This window comes from Bubalus bubalis, chromosome 12 (assembly GCF_019923935.1).
Source record: "Bubalus bubalis isolate 160015118507 breed Murrah chromosome 12, NDDB_SH_1, whole genome shotgun sequence".
In the NCBI taxonomy this organism is placed as follows: domain Eukaryota; kingdom Metazoa; phylum Chordata; class Mammalia; order Artiodactyla; family Bovidae; genus Bubalus; species Bubalus bubalis.
In genome coordinates, this window is record NC_059168.1 from 84,662,545 (window position 1) to 84,676,009 (window position 13,465).

Here is a 13,465-nt window from a genome sequence, read left to right on the forward strand (position 1 = left end):
AATTATTCCATTCGGACTAAGTAACCACAGGCCCTTTGACCTGGGCTAATCCCCAAATGCTTCCCAGACGTTTACTGCCAGATTATCTCGGACCGTAAAGATAGAAAAGCCAGAGCACACATCACTAGATCTCCCTCATTTGGATGCCATCAGGCTTCCATAAGCAATCACCTAAAAACATCACAGGCCACTGGGATAGATGGGCTAATCTAACTGGAGGATGGAAAGGTATGACAGCAAATCTGTACCAGGTGCATAAAAGGTACTTGCAGAATGTTTGCTGAGCAAGTGAATGAATGATGCACACTAACTTTGTAGTCAGATGGTCCTGAATAGCACTGTGACAATGGAACCTTCACTTCACTAAACACTTTGCTAATAGGAGACAGGAAAGCCCAAGGCAGTCACAAGAATTCCATGACATCACGTATGTAGAGCCCCTGCAGTAATTCTTGGAATAGTCAGCAATGAATATGCATCAGTTGCTTCCACTCCTCTAAAAAAGCACATTATTAAAAAGAAAAAAAAAAGGAACTTGAAAGAGTTTTTACAATCAAAGTCAGCTGGAGCAGAAAGCAGGGTCCCAGTGGGGGTCTGCTACACATGATGTAATGAGTTAATGGAAGGACCATGAATGAAGCCCAGATGCCCAGCCTCCTGTCCAGCTGTCTCTTAAAACAACCAAGACTTTCATATAGCCAGGCACGTGCCCAGACAGGTTCCTCACCTGGAACGCCGGTTCTTCCCACATTCAGCTTGGCTCCAAATTCACCTCTCCTATAAAAACTTTCCTGACTCTTCAAGTCCTCGTTAGAACTGACACCCCAGCCCCCAGTTCCCAACTGACCCAGCACATACCTGTATGTGGGCCAGTAACACTTCCTTTATTAGGTCATTGACTAGCTAACGCATCTTGATAGTCACAGTCCTGAGACTCGTGATTCAAACTTAGGAACAGACTTAGGGAGTATCTCTTGAATGAATGAATGATAAACAACTGATGCCAGGCATGGACACTACCAAAGGCAGAATTTTCAAAAGTTTGCCTTATTCACGCTGAAAGTGCCACAGAGGCTGGCAGCCACCTTCAGAGTTCATGACACCAAAACAAAATTAATTACGGGATCACAGAATATCCTGGCACTTGTGAGCCTCTGATAACCATCTCTTAGAGGAGCAGCAAACCGCTTCTCAGCGGCACTTAAAACACTGCAGTATTTCTCCCTTTGTCCTTCCACAGTCCCTCCTCCTCACCTAGACGACAGGCAGCCCAAGAATGTCCATTCCAACCAGCTTGAGGCTGCTCTGAGCAGCCTGGCATAGCACACGGGCCTGGACAGGAAGGAGACTCACCTTTCTTCGTCCTTAAAGATGAATTTCCGCAGCTTGAGGTCCCGGAGCACCAGCCCCCCGTCGTGGCAGTGGGCCACGGCTGAGGCGATCTGGTAGAAGAGCCTGGCCGCCTCCTCCTCCCTCAGCTTCTTGCAGGTGCGGACGAAGGAATGCATGTCCCCATAGCTCCGCTCAAAGAACACATAGGCTTTGGTCTCCCCCAGGATAATTTCGGTGATTTGGTTGATGTTGCTGTGGGCAGACAGGCAAAAGCAGGGGGCCAGGGACTCCTGGTAGCAGCTGATATCAAACACCTAGGGCAGGATGAACAATATCAAGAGTCAGAGATGCCTCCTATACAACCAGATCACAGAATGCGGATGCGTCCCATAGACACAGGTTGAACTTGAACCCCTGATCACACTGGCCCTGCCTCCCAGCTGTGCAGCATTGAATAAGTCCCTTGACCTCTCTGAGCCTCCAAACCCTCATGTGCAAAAGGGCAAGTGATTGACTCACAGTGTTGGGAGGATTATATGAGAAAATGAAGGTCAGAATGCTTACCAAGATGTAATGCAATACACAAATGGTAAGTTCTGTTATGTTTTTCTCTCTATCCTAATCGCCTCTGTTTATAGAAAAATTAAGGCAAAATTTGAGACATCCCAAGCTGCACAGAAAACACCTTATTTACCTTCAAAGAAAAAAAAAAAAAAGCATCCATACACCAACACAACACAGCTCTAACAACCATATATAAAATATTTTTTGCTACAGAATTGGATTGTATAGCAGTATACAACATAATAGCAATTAATAGATTAAATATGTAGACTGAAGGTTACGTAATTCAGTACCTTCATCTCACAGATGTGGAAATCGAGGCTCGGATAACAAGTCGAATCAAGCCCCCAGCGGCAGAGCTAAGAAAGGACACAGTCCTTCTGATTAAGAAAGCAGCCACGCTCCTTTCTCTCTTTCCTCCACACATATCTAGCTCAATGAATCAGTTATGCAATGATTTTCTATGAATCAAAATGAGCCTGTGAAATGCCACCTCATTGTGGGGTTATTTCGAAAGCAAATCCACCCTCAATACCTTTTGGGAACAGATCTAATAAGAATTAACACTACAGAGATTTTTCTCAGGTTAAAAAAAAAAAACAAACGTTTTCATTCATTTCAAGACCTCCACTAAATCAGCGATACAAATCTCTGGGTTTGGAATGTGGCTTTCCTATCTGCCCAGGGAATGTGGCTATGATGAGTCTATTCCGTGTCTGCAAGAGTGAGGGGCGGGTGTGGGTGTTCCTTACTGGGAAGCATGGAGAGCCAACATTGCTCTAACAGCAATACGCTGAATGTTAACAGTTCACCATCATTTAGCTTCTTCGGTCTCTTTTTCATTAGTTAGAACACACTCTCCTCGATCATCATTTTGTGGTGTGTGGTGGGGGGATGATAAACGCTGGCCTAGAAACCATCTAATTTGAGAATATAATCCTGGCTTGGCCACCGATAATCTGGAGGAGGTGGATAAAGCGTTCAGGATCACTCGGCCGCCCTCCTTTTCATAAACTGAAGACACTGATTGGAAACACTGTTGACCTTTATGGGTCCGGACCCTACCTGAGAATCTGATGAAAGCTCTGGCCCCTCTTAGCTGACGATGCCCATTCTCAAAAGCACGTACAATAATAATAGATTTGTCTTAAGGGGACTTACAGGCTTTCTATAACCCAGCCAGGGACATAGGCTGCTATTTAAGAATCCCTGAGTGAAGCCTCTTCGTTTCAAAAAACAAAACCCCCAAATCTGTGAGTCAAACGGCCCCGTAAGAACCTCGGGAGGGCTGGTGCAAACGCAGGCGAGGAAGCAAAGTAACATTGTGAATGAACCATAATGAGGCATCTCAGGAAAGCAGCGCAGCTGCTGCCACTATAACCTAGAATTTAAGAATGAATACTTCCGTGTCCCCAGAGACCACAAATCACACCCTGATACTGTCAAATGATGACCTGCCAGCAGTGACCTCAGAGGTCCGTTCAATTAGGCATCTGAAATGCTTGAGTCAACTTTAACACCCAGACTGCAGAAACCCAGGAAAGCCTCAGAAATTTCCCAGAGTAATAAAGGCTTTGCAGTGACTAATGTAAACACTGCGTTATATAAGGAGGATGCTAGGATCTGCAGCACCAGGCTGCAGGCTCTGTAGCCAATGCTCATGGGGTAATGATTATTTATAACAGATTTCCTGCTTTGAGTTGCATTTTTTTAAAAAAAAAAAGGTGATTTTTTTTTTTTTTTTTTTGCTCAGTACCCTTAGTCTATTATCCTGTTCCACTGAAAACTGAATGAACATTAAAATTAAAAGTCAAACATATTCATGGCACCTTCAAAATGTAGCCATACCCTTTGTAGGAGAGACCAAATTTCAAGATGGTGGACATAGTATGCAAAATAAAGCAAGTACTTATGTTTTCCAAAATGGGTAGGAACCAAACTTTTATTACTAGCTGTAACAGGCATTTATGAGCTTGGATTGGTATTTAAACCATCACCTTCAAGTGCAAAATCAAGCCATAAGCCTCAGTGCCAGCCTCTTTTAAATGTTTAATTTAGATCCTTAGTTATATAATGTGACAGATCAGATAAGGCAGTGAGATTAGGCCATCATTCATAGTATTTGCAAAAAAAAAAAAAAAGTGCCCATTTTGCCAAGATAGTAATTATGTCAATCTGCACAGTGACTACAAGCATTTCCATGAAAACGATAAGCTAAGGACACCCTAAAGTCCCCTTCTTTCATCTGCCTAGCTTAACACAGACACAGGAAGATAATAAACAGGCATGATTATTTTGGTTAAATGACGCTCCAGTCTCTCTCTCTCCCAAAATAATGTCCTATAGAATTCCATAGAGTTCCTGTGAGTGGCATCTTTGCACTGGATCTATTGTTACAAAGACTTTTTTCCTGGGTCAACACAAAGCTAGGAGACAGGAACTCTACATTCTAAGATGTCAAAAGGAACTGGATTCAATGTGTAGACTTCACTGAGCCTGCAGTAAGCCAAGAGTCCACAGTGTATCTATGAGGGTAGTTCATAGAAGCAGCCTTTTAAAAACCACTTGGAGCTTCCTAGGATATATACAACTATACAACTACGCTTGCATAAAAAGTCACCCACATCACCTCTGGTGAAAAGGCAGGCAAACAGAGCGGCTGTGTCTTAAAGGGATGACCTCTGTCAAGCAGAACAATGATACTGCACTTAAATCCACTTGCAGCAGCACAGTAATTGGTGAGGGGCTGATTCAATCTTTGCAATAACTAAACCAGCAGATTAAGCACAGTTTCAGGCCAGAGAGCAAGTCTACGAATGACACTGTAAGGTCAGTCTAAAGTGAAATATGTCTTGAAAAAATCTGAAGGGAGAAAGAAACAGCAGGGGCCAGAGTCACCTCTGTCTTTAAACAAAGAAATAACAGGGCAAGATGTTCCTGCAGAATTTGGCGGCAGACTCTTTTTACTTAAAAGCATCTCCAGCCTTTGAAAAATATTAAAATGCTCTACTGAAGTTGAGCAAAAGGAGTGAAAACACACTGCTGGGTGATTGTGCATATTTCATATGAGAGTGGCAGCTCTGTGGAATTCATTCATTTCAGAGGATGACTACCCTATTGTACAACGTTGTAGGTCTTCTGAGAATTCAACCCAGCTCTGAATAGCTTACTGAATTTTGGTTAACTGGGAATAGCTGCTCTGAGTCTCAATAACTTGGAGAAGGTGCAAAACACCAAATGCTCAGTCCAAGCAGAGAGCAGTATTTAAAGAGTCTCTGATTTCCCCCTGAGGTCTCAACTGAACAACTGCACAACAGACTGGAGACCCTCCACAAAACCCATTTTTCACAATGAAATACTCCAGTCCCCTGTGAAAGAAAGCAAGTTCACAAAGCAGCCTATGGTTGATGGTAAAAGTGTGATGCATTATTTGTAGCAGTTATGCAGAGTGCCCGTTTCAAAGGGGGGGGGGGTGTCCCCACTTCTAACTATCTCCTTAACCCCTCCCCAAACAAAACCAACACTGAGCTAAGCTAAAATTAAGTGACAATGAATTCTTCATCTATGTCCCATTCCTGGGTAGCCTGCTCTACCATCTTCATATATATATATATATATATATATATTTTTTTTTTTTTTTGCAACTATTCCCCTGCTCATCCCCTTGTCTTGGAGCCCTGTGAACGCACACAAAGACACAAACCAGTTCAGGGTCAAAGACGAAAAGGAAACTGAAGTACCCATCTCTGTATGAGCACTGTGAATCCCCGAGGCTCCAAAATGCTGGCCTCTAAACCCTAAGGGCAAAGGTGTATGTTGGGCGGGTTGGGGGGTAGGTAGTGGGGGCAAAGTGGGGGGTGGTTCAGGCACGGAAAGCTGGAGATGAGAAGAAACGGAGACAAGAGAAAAAGACCCAAAGGATTCACAATTTCCAACACCCAGAGGTGCACTGGTGGCTGTGATTTCCGCCCCCAACCTTCCTTTCAAGGCTCCAGGCAGAAGGAGGCTTTTGTAAACTCCTTCCCCACGCTGGGCCCCTGGGCTCAGCCAGAGGGGACACCTTTGTGCGTCTCTTTTAAAGGGCACCTACGGAACAAAGGTTCCACACCTGCACGCTGCCGAGAACAATGGCTGCAAAGGAAGCGAGGCATCAGCGCCTAGAAATTAGCGGGGGGATTCCCTCCTCGGTGTTGGAAGAGGAGGGGGCTGGACCCAGGGAGAAATCCCCGGGCCGCGGGACCCAGCGTAACGCAGAGGGGCTCCACGAGCAGAAGGGACCACGCATGGCCGTGGCCCCCGCTCAGTCCCGCCGCCTTCTCCGCGGCGGGCTCTCTCCCCAGAACGCCCCCGCCGCAGCCCGCCCCATTGTCTGCAACGCTCTAAAAACTTCGCGACTAGTCGAATGCGAACAAATAAATTCAGAACCCCATTTAACGAGCCCACGGATAATTAACCAGGAGAATCTCCCTCCCCCGGACCGCAGGGCTCGGTAACCTCCCGCCCCCTCCCAAAGGCCGGGGCATCTTTTCAAAAGACAAAACAGCCAAAAGCAAACCCCGGGCTCTTTACCTTGCACACCAGCTCCTCTCCACTGTGCAGATGCACGGCCCGAAAAACGTGGTCTCCCTCCAGGGGTTCCAACAATAAGTATTTCCCAATGCAAGAAACGCAATGCGACAAGTTCGGAGTCTCAGGCGGGCTCGGGGAGCCGAGGTTCGGGCTGAAACTCTGGCTGGGTTCGGCGGACCTTATAGACGACAACTCCTCGAAATCCTGGGTTTTGTTCCGCGATCTCCCATATCTTGCTATTGTGATGGGGGTAGACCTGTGTATGTTCATGAGTGTGGGGATCGCACTCGACAAACAAAAAAAAACCGCTGGAGAGATGAGTCGCGGGCGAGTGCGGCTGCAGGCGCCTCCGTGCCACGGATGTTAAAAGGGATCGAGAGGGGAGGGACGGGAAGGGGACTACGTGGAGAAAGAGTTAGAAGCCCCCCAAAAGGGAGACGCCGGGCACCTCGTCTGCTCCGAGCCCGATTCCCGGGGGGTCCTCGGTCGGCGGCAACTCGGGTCCTTTTGTTACCCCCAGAGCCGCCAGCGATTTGCAGAATCTTCGCACTTTTAGTTTCTCTCTCTCTCGCTCCTTTTCCAACGTGGATCTCGACTTGTAACCGGATTGCTAAGGTGGGGAGCTGCAGCCCTGGGGCTCCCAAAGCAGTCCCCACGCAGGCTCCCGAAGCAGACGGGGCGGAGGAGCCTCGCTGTACTTTGTGCAGTCTTCGGGGAGCGCACACGGCCGCCGCTTGGTCTCGGCGCGTTAGAAACCAAACAAAAAGAAAAAGGAAACAAGCCCGGGTACCGGCTCGCGCCGCACCGCAGACTGAATCCGCGCTGCACCCCCTTTTTTGGTGGAAAGGGTGGGGGGCGTGGAAGGCGGGGGGGCGGGGGGGGGGGGAGGATGTCGGAGAGGGTCCGGAGAGGGTAATTACCTACGTTTTAACTGTAGATGGCGTCTGAGGCTTTTCCAAGATCGCTAGAGCTCTCCAAAATTTAAACAAACAGACAAAAAGAAAAAAAAAAAAAGAATAGCAAGGGAGCATTTAACTTAGAGCGGTCAGCGCTGCCAACAAAAGATTGCAAAAGCCGGTCATGGAGTTGCGGGCCGGGCGCAGGTACGCGACAAAGCCCACGGCTTGGCCCGCCGGGCGGAGGTCAGCACCGGCTCATGCCGTCGCCGCTCCCTCGCGCTCTGGATCGGCCTCCGGAGAAAGCGAGAAGTGCGCGCAGGGAGGACGAGGGTAGATCAATGGTCTCCGGTGTCCCCGACACGAGCTTCCGGGGGTCCTCCCGGCGCAGGAAAGGGATGCACCCCCAGCCCAGTCAACCCACGCCGTCTCCTGTCTTGCTCTTTTCACTGGATCGCGCCTTGGAATAATTTGCCACCGCTCCGTCACCCCCTACCCTCAACCCAAACTGCCTGGCGGGGTTGTTTTGGAGAAAATTGACGGCTTCTCTTCTTCTTTGATTTTTGTTCTTCCCCGCACCCGGAGGTAAGAGAAACGTGTATTGGAAATGGAAGGGGACGGCCGACGGTGCCCGAGGCCAATCCCCGAGCTCAGCACGCCCGCATCTCTCGGCGAGGCGGTATTAATAGTTACTTACGTGGCCGGGGATCTCTGCGCGAGCGGGGCTGTGTGTGTGCGCGCGCGCGCCTCGCTCGCGCTCGGTCTCCCCATTCAATGTCACCGACACATTTCCACTGAGCCTCCGCCCCCCTTCCCCCGCCCCCCCCCCACCCCCACCACCCGGCGGCACCGGCGACTGGCTGAGCTCAGCGTCGGCCCCGCCCCGCCCCCGCCCGGGGCCCCCCCTCATTGAGCCGGAGGCCCATCAATCAGCCTCGCCGCTGCCAGTCCTCGGGCAGCTCCCCGCGCCCGCAGGCGGCTGCCCCTGCCATTGCAGCTCCTGGCTCCGGGCGCGGGCGCTCGCCTTCCCCCTGCACCCCCAGGATGGCTCAGCCCGGGTGAGGTAAACAAAGTACTTTATCCAACCGGGGCCCGGAGCAGGGGAGGTAGCGCACCCGACCAGGGAGGGACGGTCCCGGCGCCACCACCGGCTGACTGCGCACCCTGCTGCGGGCAGCGGGGCGACTCCTGCCCCGCCGCCAAGTCCCCTAAGAAGCTCCATCAGTGACGAGTGGACTTCCTAACTCGTTCATCTTCCCGGGCGCTCCTCCCCAGCAAGCCGGGCATCCTCTGAGCGTCCGGACACCGCTGCTCACATTGCTCTTGTCCTTGGAAGATGTGCTTGCCATGCGGGGTGCCGCACCGAGTTTCAAAAATCAGTTTCATTATCTTTTTCCAACAGTCTCCTCCCCATATAAAAAGAAATGGATTGCTTGCTTTTAGTTGGTGTCCTCCTCCACCTTCCACCTACCATCAAGGCTTTTAGTATTTTTCTGCCTGCCGAATACCAGCTCAAAGACATCTTTTAACTCAGACCGCAGGTAATCACTAATTCTTCCGCTCCCAAGACATGCCCAGAGGGCTTTGGCCCAGGCAAACAATGCTGGCGTACACCTCCTGCTAAGCTTGGGGCTCCTTCAGTCCGAGTCCCTTTCTCTTATTCTCTTTATGCTTCCTCCCTCAACACACGTGGACCACAGAGGCACTTGGCACTGGGAATCAGGTGAGGGCTACAGGTTCACTCCAGTTATTCCCAATTTCCGCAAGAGGTGCCAGTCCTTTGATTTAGGCTAGAACTTGGACAGAGGCCTGTACTGTCAGGCCTTAACCTAATGTATCCTGGTAAACCAAGCAATCTGATTGGGGACCAAAAAAAAAAAAACCAAAAACCCCAAGGGGCTGAGAAAGGGGAGTTTAGAATACTCTGAACTTTTATAAGCATGTATGCATATTTTCCGGAGAAGGCAATGGCACCCCACTCCAGTACTCTTACCTGGAAAATCCCATGGACGGAGGAGCCTGGAAGGCTACAGTCCAAGGGGTCATTGAGGGTCAGAGAGGACTGAGGGACTTCACTTTCACTTTTCGCTTTCATGCATTGGAGAAGGAAATGGCAACCCACTCCAGTGTTCTTGCCTGGAGAATCCCAGGGACAGGGGAGCCTGGTGGGCTGCCGTCTATGGTGTCGCACAGAGTCGGACACAACTGAAGTGACTTAGCAGCAGCAGCATGCATATTTTCAGGCTTCCCAGTGGGCTCTAGTGGTAAAGAACCTGCCTGCCAATGCAGGTTAGACTTAAGAGGCTTGGGTTCCATCCTTGGGCTGGGAAGATCTCCTGGAGGAGGACATGGCAACCCATTCCAGTATTCTTGCCTGGAGAATCCCATGGACAGAGAAGTCTGGTGGGCTGCAGTCCATAGGGTCACACAGAGTTGGACACAACTGAGCAGGCACATGCATATTTTCTAGTCTGGGAGGAAAAGCAGACTATATCATGTATTGCCCATGGTAGGACACTTTTTAAAAAAATATTTATTTACTTGGTTGTGTCTGGTCTTAGTTGTGGCACCATGTGGGATCTTAGTCCTCCCCACCCACCCAACCAGGGATCCATCCCCTCCACCCATCCCCTGCATTGGAAGGCGGATTCTTAACCACTGGACCACCAGGGAAGTCCTTGGTAGGACACTTTTGAGTCAAAAAAAGAGAGCTCTGTAGGATTATGCCCACTGGAGCATATTTGCAGTTTATGATTATGCACAAACTCCAGAGATAAGCCATTCCTGGGAGGCTGGCAGAAGAGATCACAGACTGTATGACAGGCCAAAAGTACTCCCATGTCTCCTGACTCCCTCTCGCCAACTGACTTCTGGCAGACCTTCCTGGTACTCAGTCCCTCACCCTAGGGCGACTTGTGTGTTCCCCCAGGCCGTCACCACGAGTGGTGAGCAGGATCCATTCATGAATCTCGGCCCATCGAGGGTCCTCTGCTGGTGCTCATCTCGGGAACAGTCCTCTGTTCCTCCGCTGAGGAGTTGGAAAGAAAGGCAGTAGCCTCCCTTGTCAGTGGCCACCAACAGTGCTTTATAACTAGGAGTTTAGGAGACCCTGTTCCAGCCCTGCCTGGGGCTCTGATTTCCAATGAAAATTGAGTCAAGACATTTTTTTTTCTCCTCCCTGGCTACCCCTTTTTTCAGCTGTAAAATGAGAAGCCTAACAAACGTCCAGCTCAGCTCACGTGACTGCTTTAGAATTATATTTTTCAATTCCAGGAAATCTATGGTGGTTTACTATAAGCCCAGCCTAGGATGGGTGTTAAGGATCCAAATATGAGTAAGATTTAGTCTCTGCCACCCAGGAGCTCAGAGTCCAGCTTCAGAGAAATACTTGGAAATACATCATTTCATTGTATAACAGTGTGGCTATTAGATATCAAGGCATCTGCTTTTCCTGGGCTTCAGGGAGTTTTCCAGAAAAAGTGATTTTTTTTCGCCTTGAATTTATCCAAAGCAAATATTTAATTGAAACCTACGATGCACCAGATACTGAGTTTTGAGATACAATGATTTTAAAGAATTTATCTCCTATCCTCATGGATCTTGAAAAAGTTCTATGAGTCATACAATAAGATAAATAAGAGATTGTCGTTGGCATTTCTGGTGGAGAGAAAGAATGTACAGAAGCAAAGAAGTAGGATGTTCTGAAACTTCTAGTGACTCTCCACGGCTTTGGTACTGGCAGGTTAGGAGCAGCAGCCAGGCATGTGGCAAAGTGAACTGGGATTAGAATGAGAAGGGAGAGACAGACCAGCCAAAGTAGAAGAGATGTAGCATGAATGCTGCCATTAAACGGGGAATTGACATGGTTGATTGGGGTTCTAGAAAGATCATAGTGGAGGTCATATGAAGTAAATATCAGTGGGCTTCCAAGGAAAGAGAAAGCCCTGTCACCTGGAGAGACTGAGAAAATGGTCAACATAGTGGTACATCACAGATGCTGTGAGCTTCCCTGGTAGCTCAGCTGATAAAGAATTCGCCTGCAATTCAGCAGACCCTTGTTGGATTCCTGGGTCGGGAAGATGAACCAGAGAAGGGAGAGGCCACCCACTCCACTGTTCTTGCCTGGAGAATCCTATGGACAGAGGAGCCTAGCAAGCTACAGTCCATGGGGTCGCAGAGAGTCAGACATGACTGAGTGACTTAAGCACAGCACAGCAATAGATGCTATGCATGATTGATGGTACGTTCATGACTTCTGATGAAATTATATGGTGGCCACAGTCCTGCCCATTCTTAAAGGCCAAATTCATGATCTTTGGAAACTACTGTAGTGCAGGATAAATTACATAATTTATACCTAGTGCCTTAAATCTTTTTATCCGAATTCACAGTAATTCTTCTTAGATTGAAAAAAAAAAAACAAAACAAAACATGTAATAGGAAGATCTTTGTGGGAATCTTCATTCATTCACTTTTTAAGTATATGACCTTAGATGAGTTTGAAATACTTCAATTATAAAATGGGCTTCCCCGGTGGCTCAGTGGTAAAGAATCTACCTGCAATGCAGGAGATGGAAGTTTGATCCCTCAGTGGGGACGATCTCTTGGAGAAGGAAATGGCAACCCACTCCCGTATTCTTGTCCATGGGAAATCCCATGGACAGAGAAACCTGGCAGGCTGCGGTCCCTGGGGTTGCAAAGAGTCACAACTTAGCGACTGAACAGCAGCACATAAGGCAACTAGCATAATGTCTTGTATATTTGTCATTATTTGAATATGTCCGTAGAAAGCAATTCAACATGCAATGATAATAATAATAATAAACAAAATGCCTAAAATATCTATAAAATGTATAGGAGTTGTTAAAGTAACAGTTGTAGGTATGCTGCTGCTGCTGCTGCTAAGTCGCTTCAGTCGTGTCCAACTCTGTGCCACTCCATAGACGGCGGCCCACCAGGCTCCCCCGTCCCTGGGATTCTCCAGGCAAGAGTACTGGAGTGGGTTGCCATTTCCTTCTCCAATGCATGAAAGTGAAAAGTCAAAGTGAAGTCGCTCAGTCGTGTCCGACTCCTAGCGACCCCATGGACTGCAGCCTACCAGGCTCCTCCGCCCATGAGATTTTCCAAGCAAGAGTACTGGAGTGGGGTTGTAGGTATGGTTAAATACAAATTATGTAGCTATGATAAAAGATAATATGGCAATTAAACTAGGGATTGTATAATTACAGAGGAATAGTAACCAGTCCCTGGGCTTCCCATGTGGCTCAGTGGTAAAGAATCTGCCTGCCAATGCAGGAGATACAGGTTCAATCCCTGAGTCAGGAAGATCCCCTAGAGGAGTAAATGGCAACCCACTCCAGTATTCTTCTTGCCTGGCGGGCTACAGTCCATGGGGTTGGAAAGAGCTGGACATGACTTAGCGACTGAGCACAGCACACATTAACCAGTCCACTCTGTGGAACAGTCAGATCCAGCTGCCATAGGTTGCTAATCTGCTATGCATGTTTTCCAGAATGTCCTCTATCTTGAAATGCATGTAACTGCTCCTTAATTCACTTCATCTCTCGTTAGTTCATTCATCTAGTAAATGTTCAGTAGGTACCTACTAAGTGTGAAGCCCTAAACTAAGTGATGTGTTTGTTGATCAGATAACAACTCTTGAGACTACTATGTCACTTGAAGGCTGATATATACCATGGATGATGATAGTCTTCTTTCTTAACTCTCACATCATACCTAGGCTCAAAAATCTGTGACAGGCTTCCAGGACAAATTGTAGATGTGGCTACCATATGCTGATCTGCACAAATGCAGAACGTTCCATTCCCCTCTGAGGTCTTTGTGAGTGTCACCCTTGGAATTGTGCAAAACATGACCTTCTTGGCCATACCTGAAAACCTGGGCATAGATAAAGGGAGTTGGAATCTAAGAAATTCCCAGCAACTTCGTCTCCCACTCCTCTTGGTTACGTGCCCACTGGCCACTCACACCACTCTGTGGACTCTACCTCTGTGTCTATGACACCTGCTTGATGACTAGGACCTCTGTATTTCCCTGAAGTTAACTCCTTTCCAAGGTGTTCCTTCTAGCTTGTTCATATCATG

The 13,465-nt window shown here is 48.2% G+C and overlaps 1 protein-coding gene and 1 long non-coding RNA gene across 16 annotated transcripts in view; one reads left to right on the forward strand and one right to left on the reverse strand.

Annotated features, from left to right (window-relative positions):
• The window catches only part of TRIB2 (tribbles pseudokinase 2), a 29,860-nt gene extending 21,713 nt beyond the window's left edge, over nucleotides 1-8,147 (reverse strand). Inside the window, exons 1-4 of the mRNA XM_006074978.4 lie at nucleotides 8,059-8,147; nucleotides 7,390-7,437; nucleotides 6,466-6,721; nucleotides 1,354-1,646 (exon numbers count right to left, since the gene is read on the reverse strand). Coding sequence (XP_006075040.2) covers nucleotides 1,354-1,646; nucleotides 6,466-6,721; nucleotides 7,390-7,437; nucleotides 8,059-8,132 — 671 coding nt within the window. The 5' untranslated portion in view covers nucleotides 8,133-8,147. The remainder of the gene's footprint in view (nucleotides 1-1,353; nucleotides 1,647-6,465; nucleotides 6,722-7,389; nucleotides 7,438-8,058) is intronic.
• A 105-nt stretch (nucleotides 8,148-8,252) lies between these two features.
• Nucleotides 8,253-13,465, forward strand: part of LOC102400844 — a 44,509-nt gene continuing 39,296 nt past the window's right edge. For 5 of the 15 annotated variants that reach the window (XR_006543553.2, XR_006543552.2, XR_006543562.2 and 2 more), the window contains exon 1: nucleotides 8,253-8,902. This is a non-coding gene — a long non-coding RNA (uncharacterized LOC102400844). The remainder of the gene's footprint in view (nucleotides 8,903-13,465) is intronic. The other 10 variants (XR_006543566.2, XR_006543565.2, XR_006543558.2 and 7 more) reach the window with 8 other exon arrangements.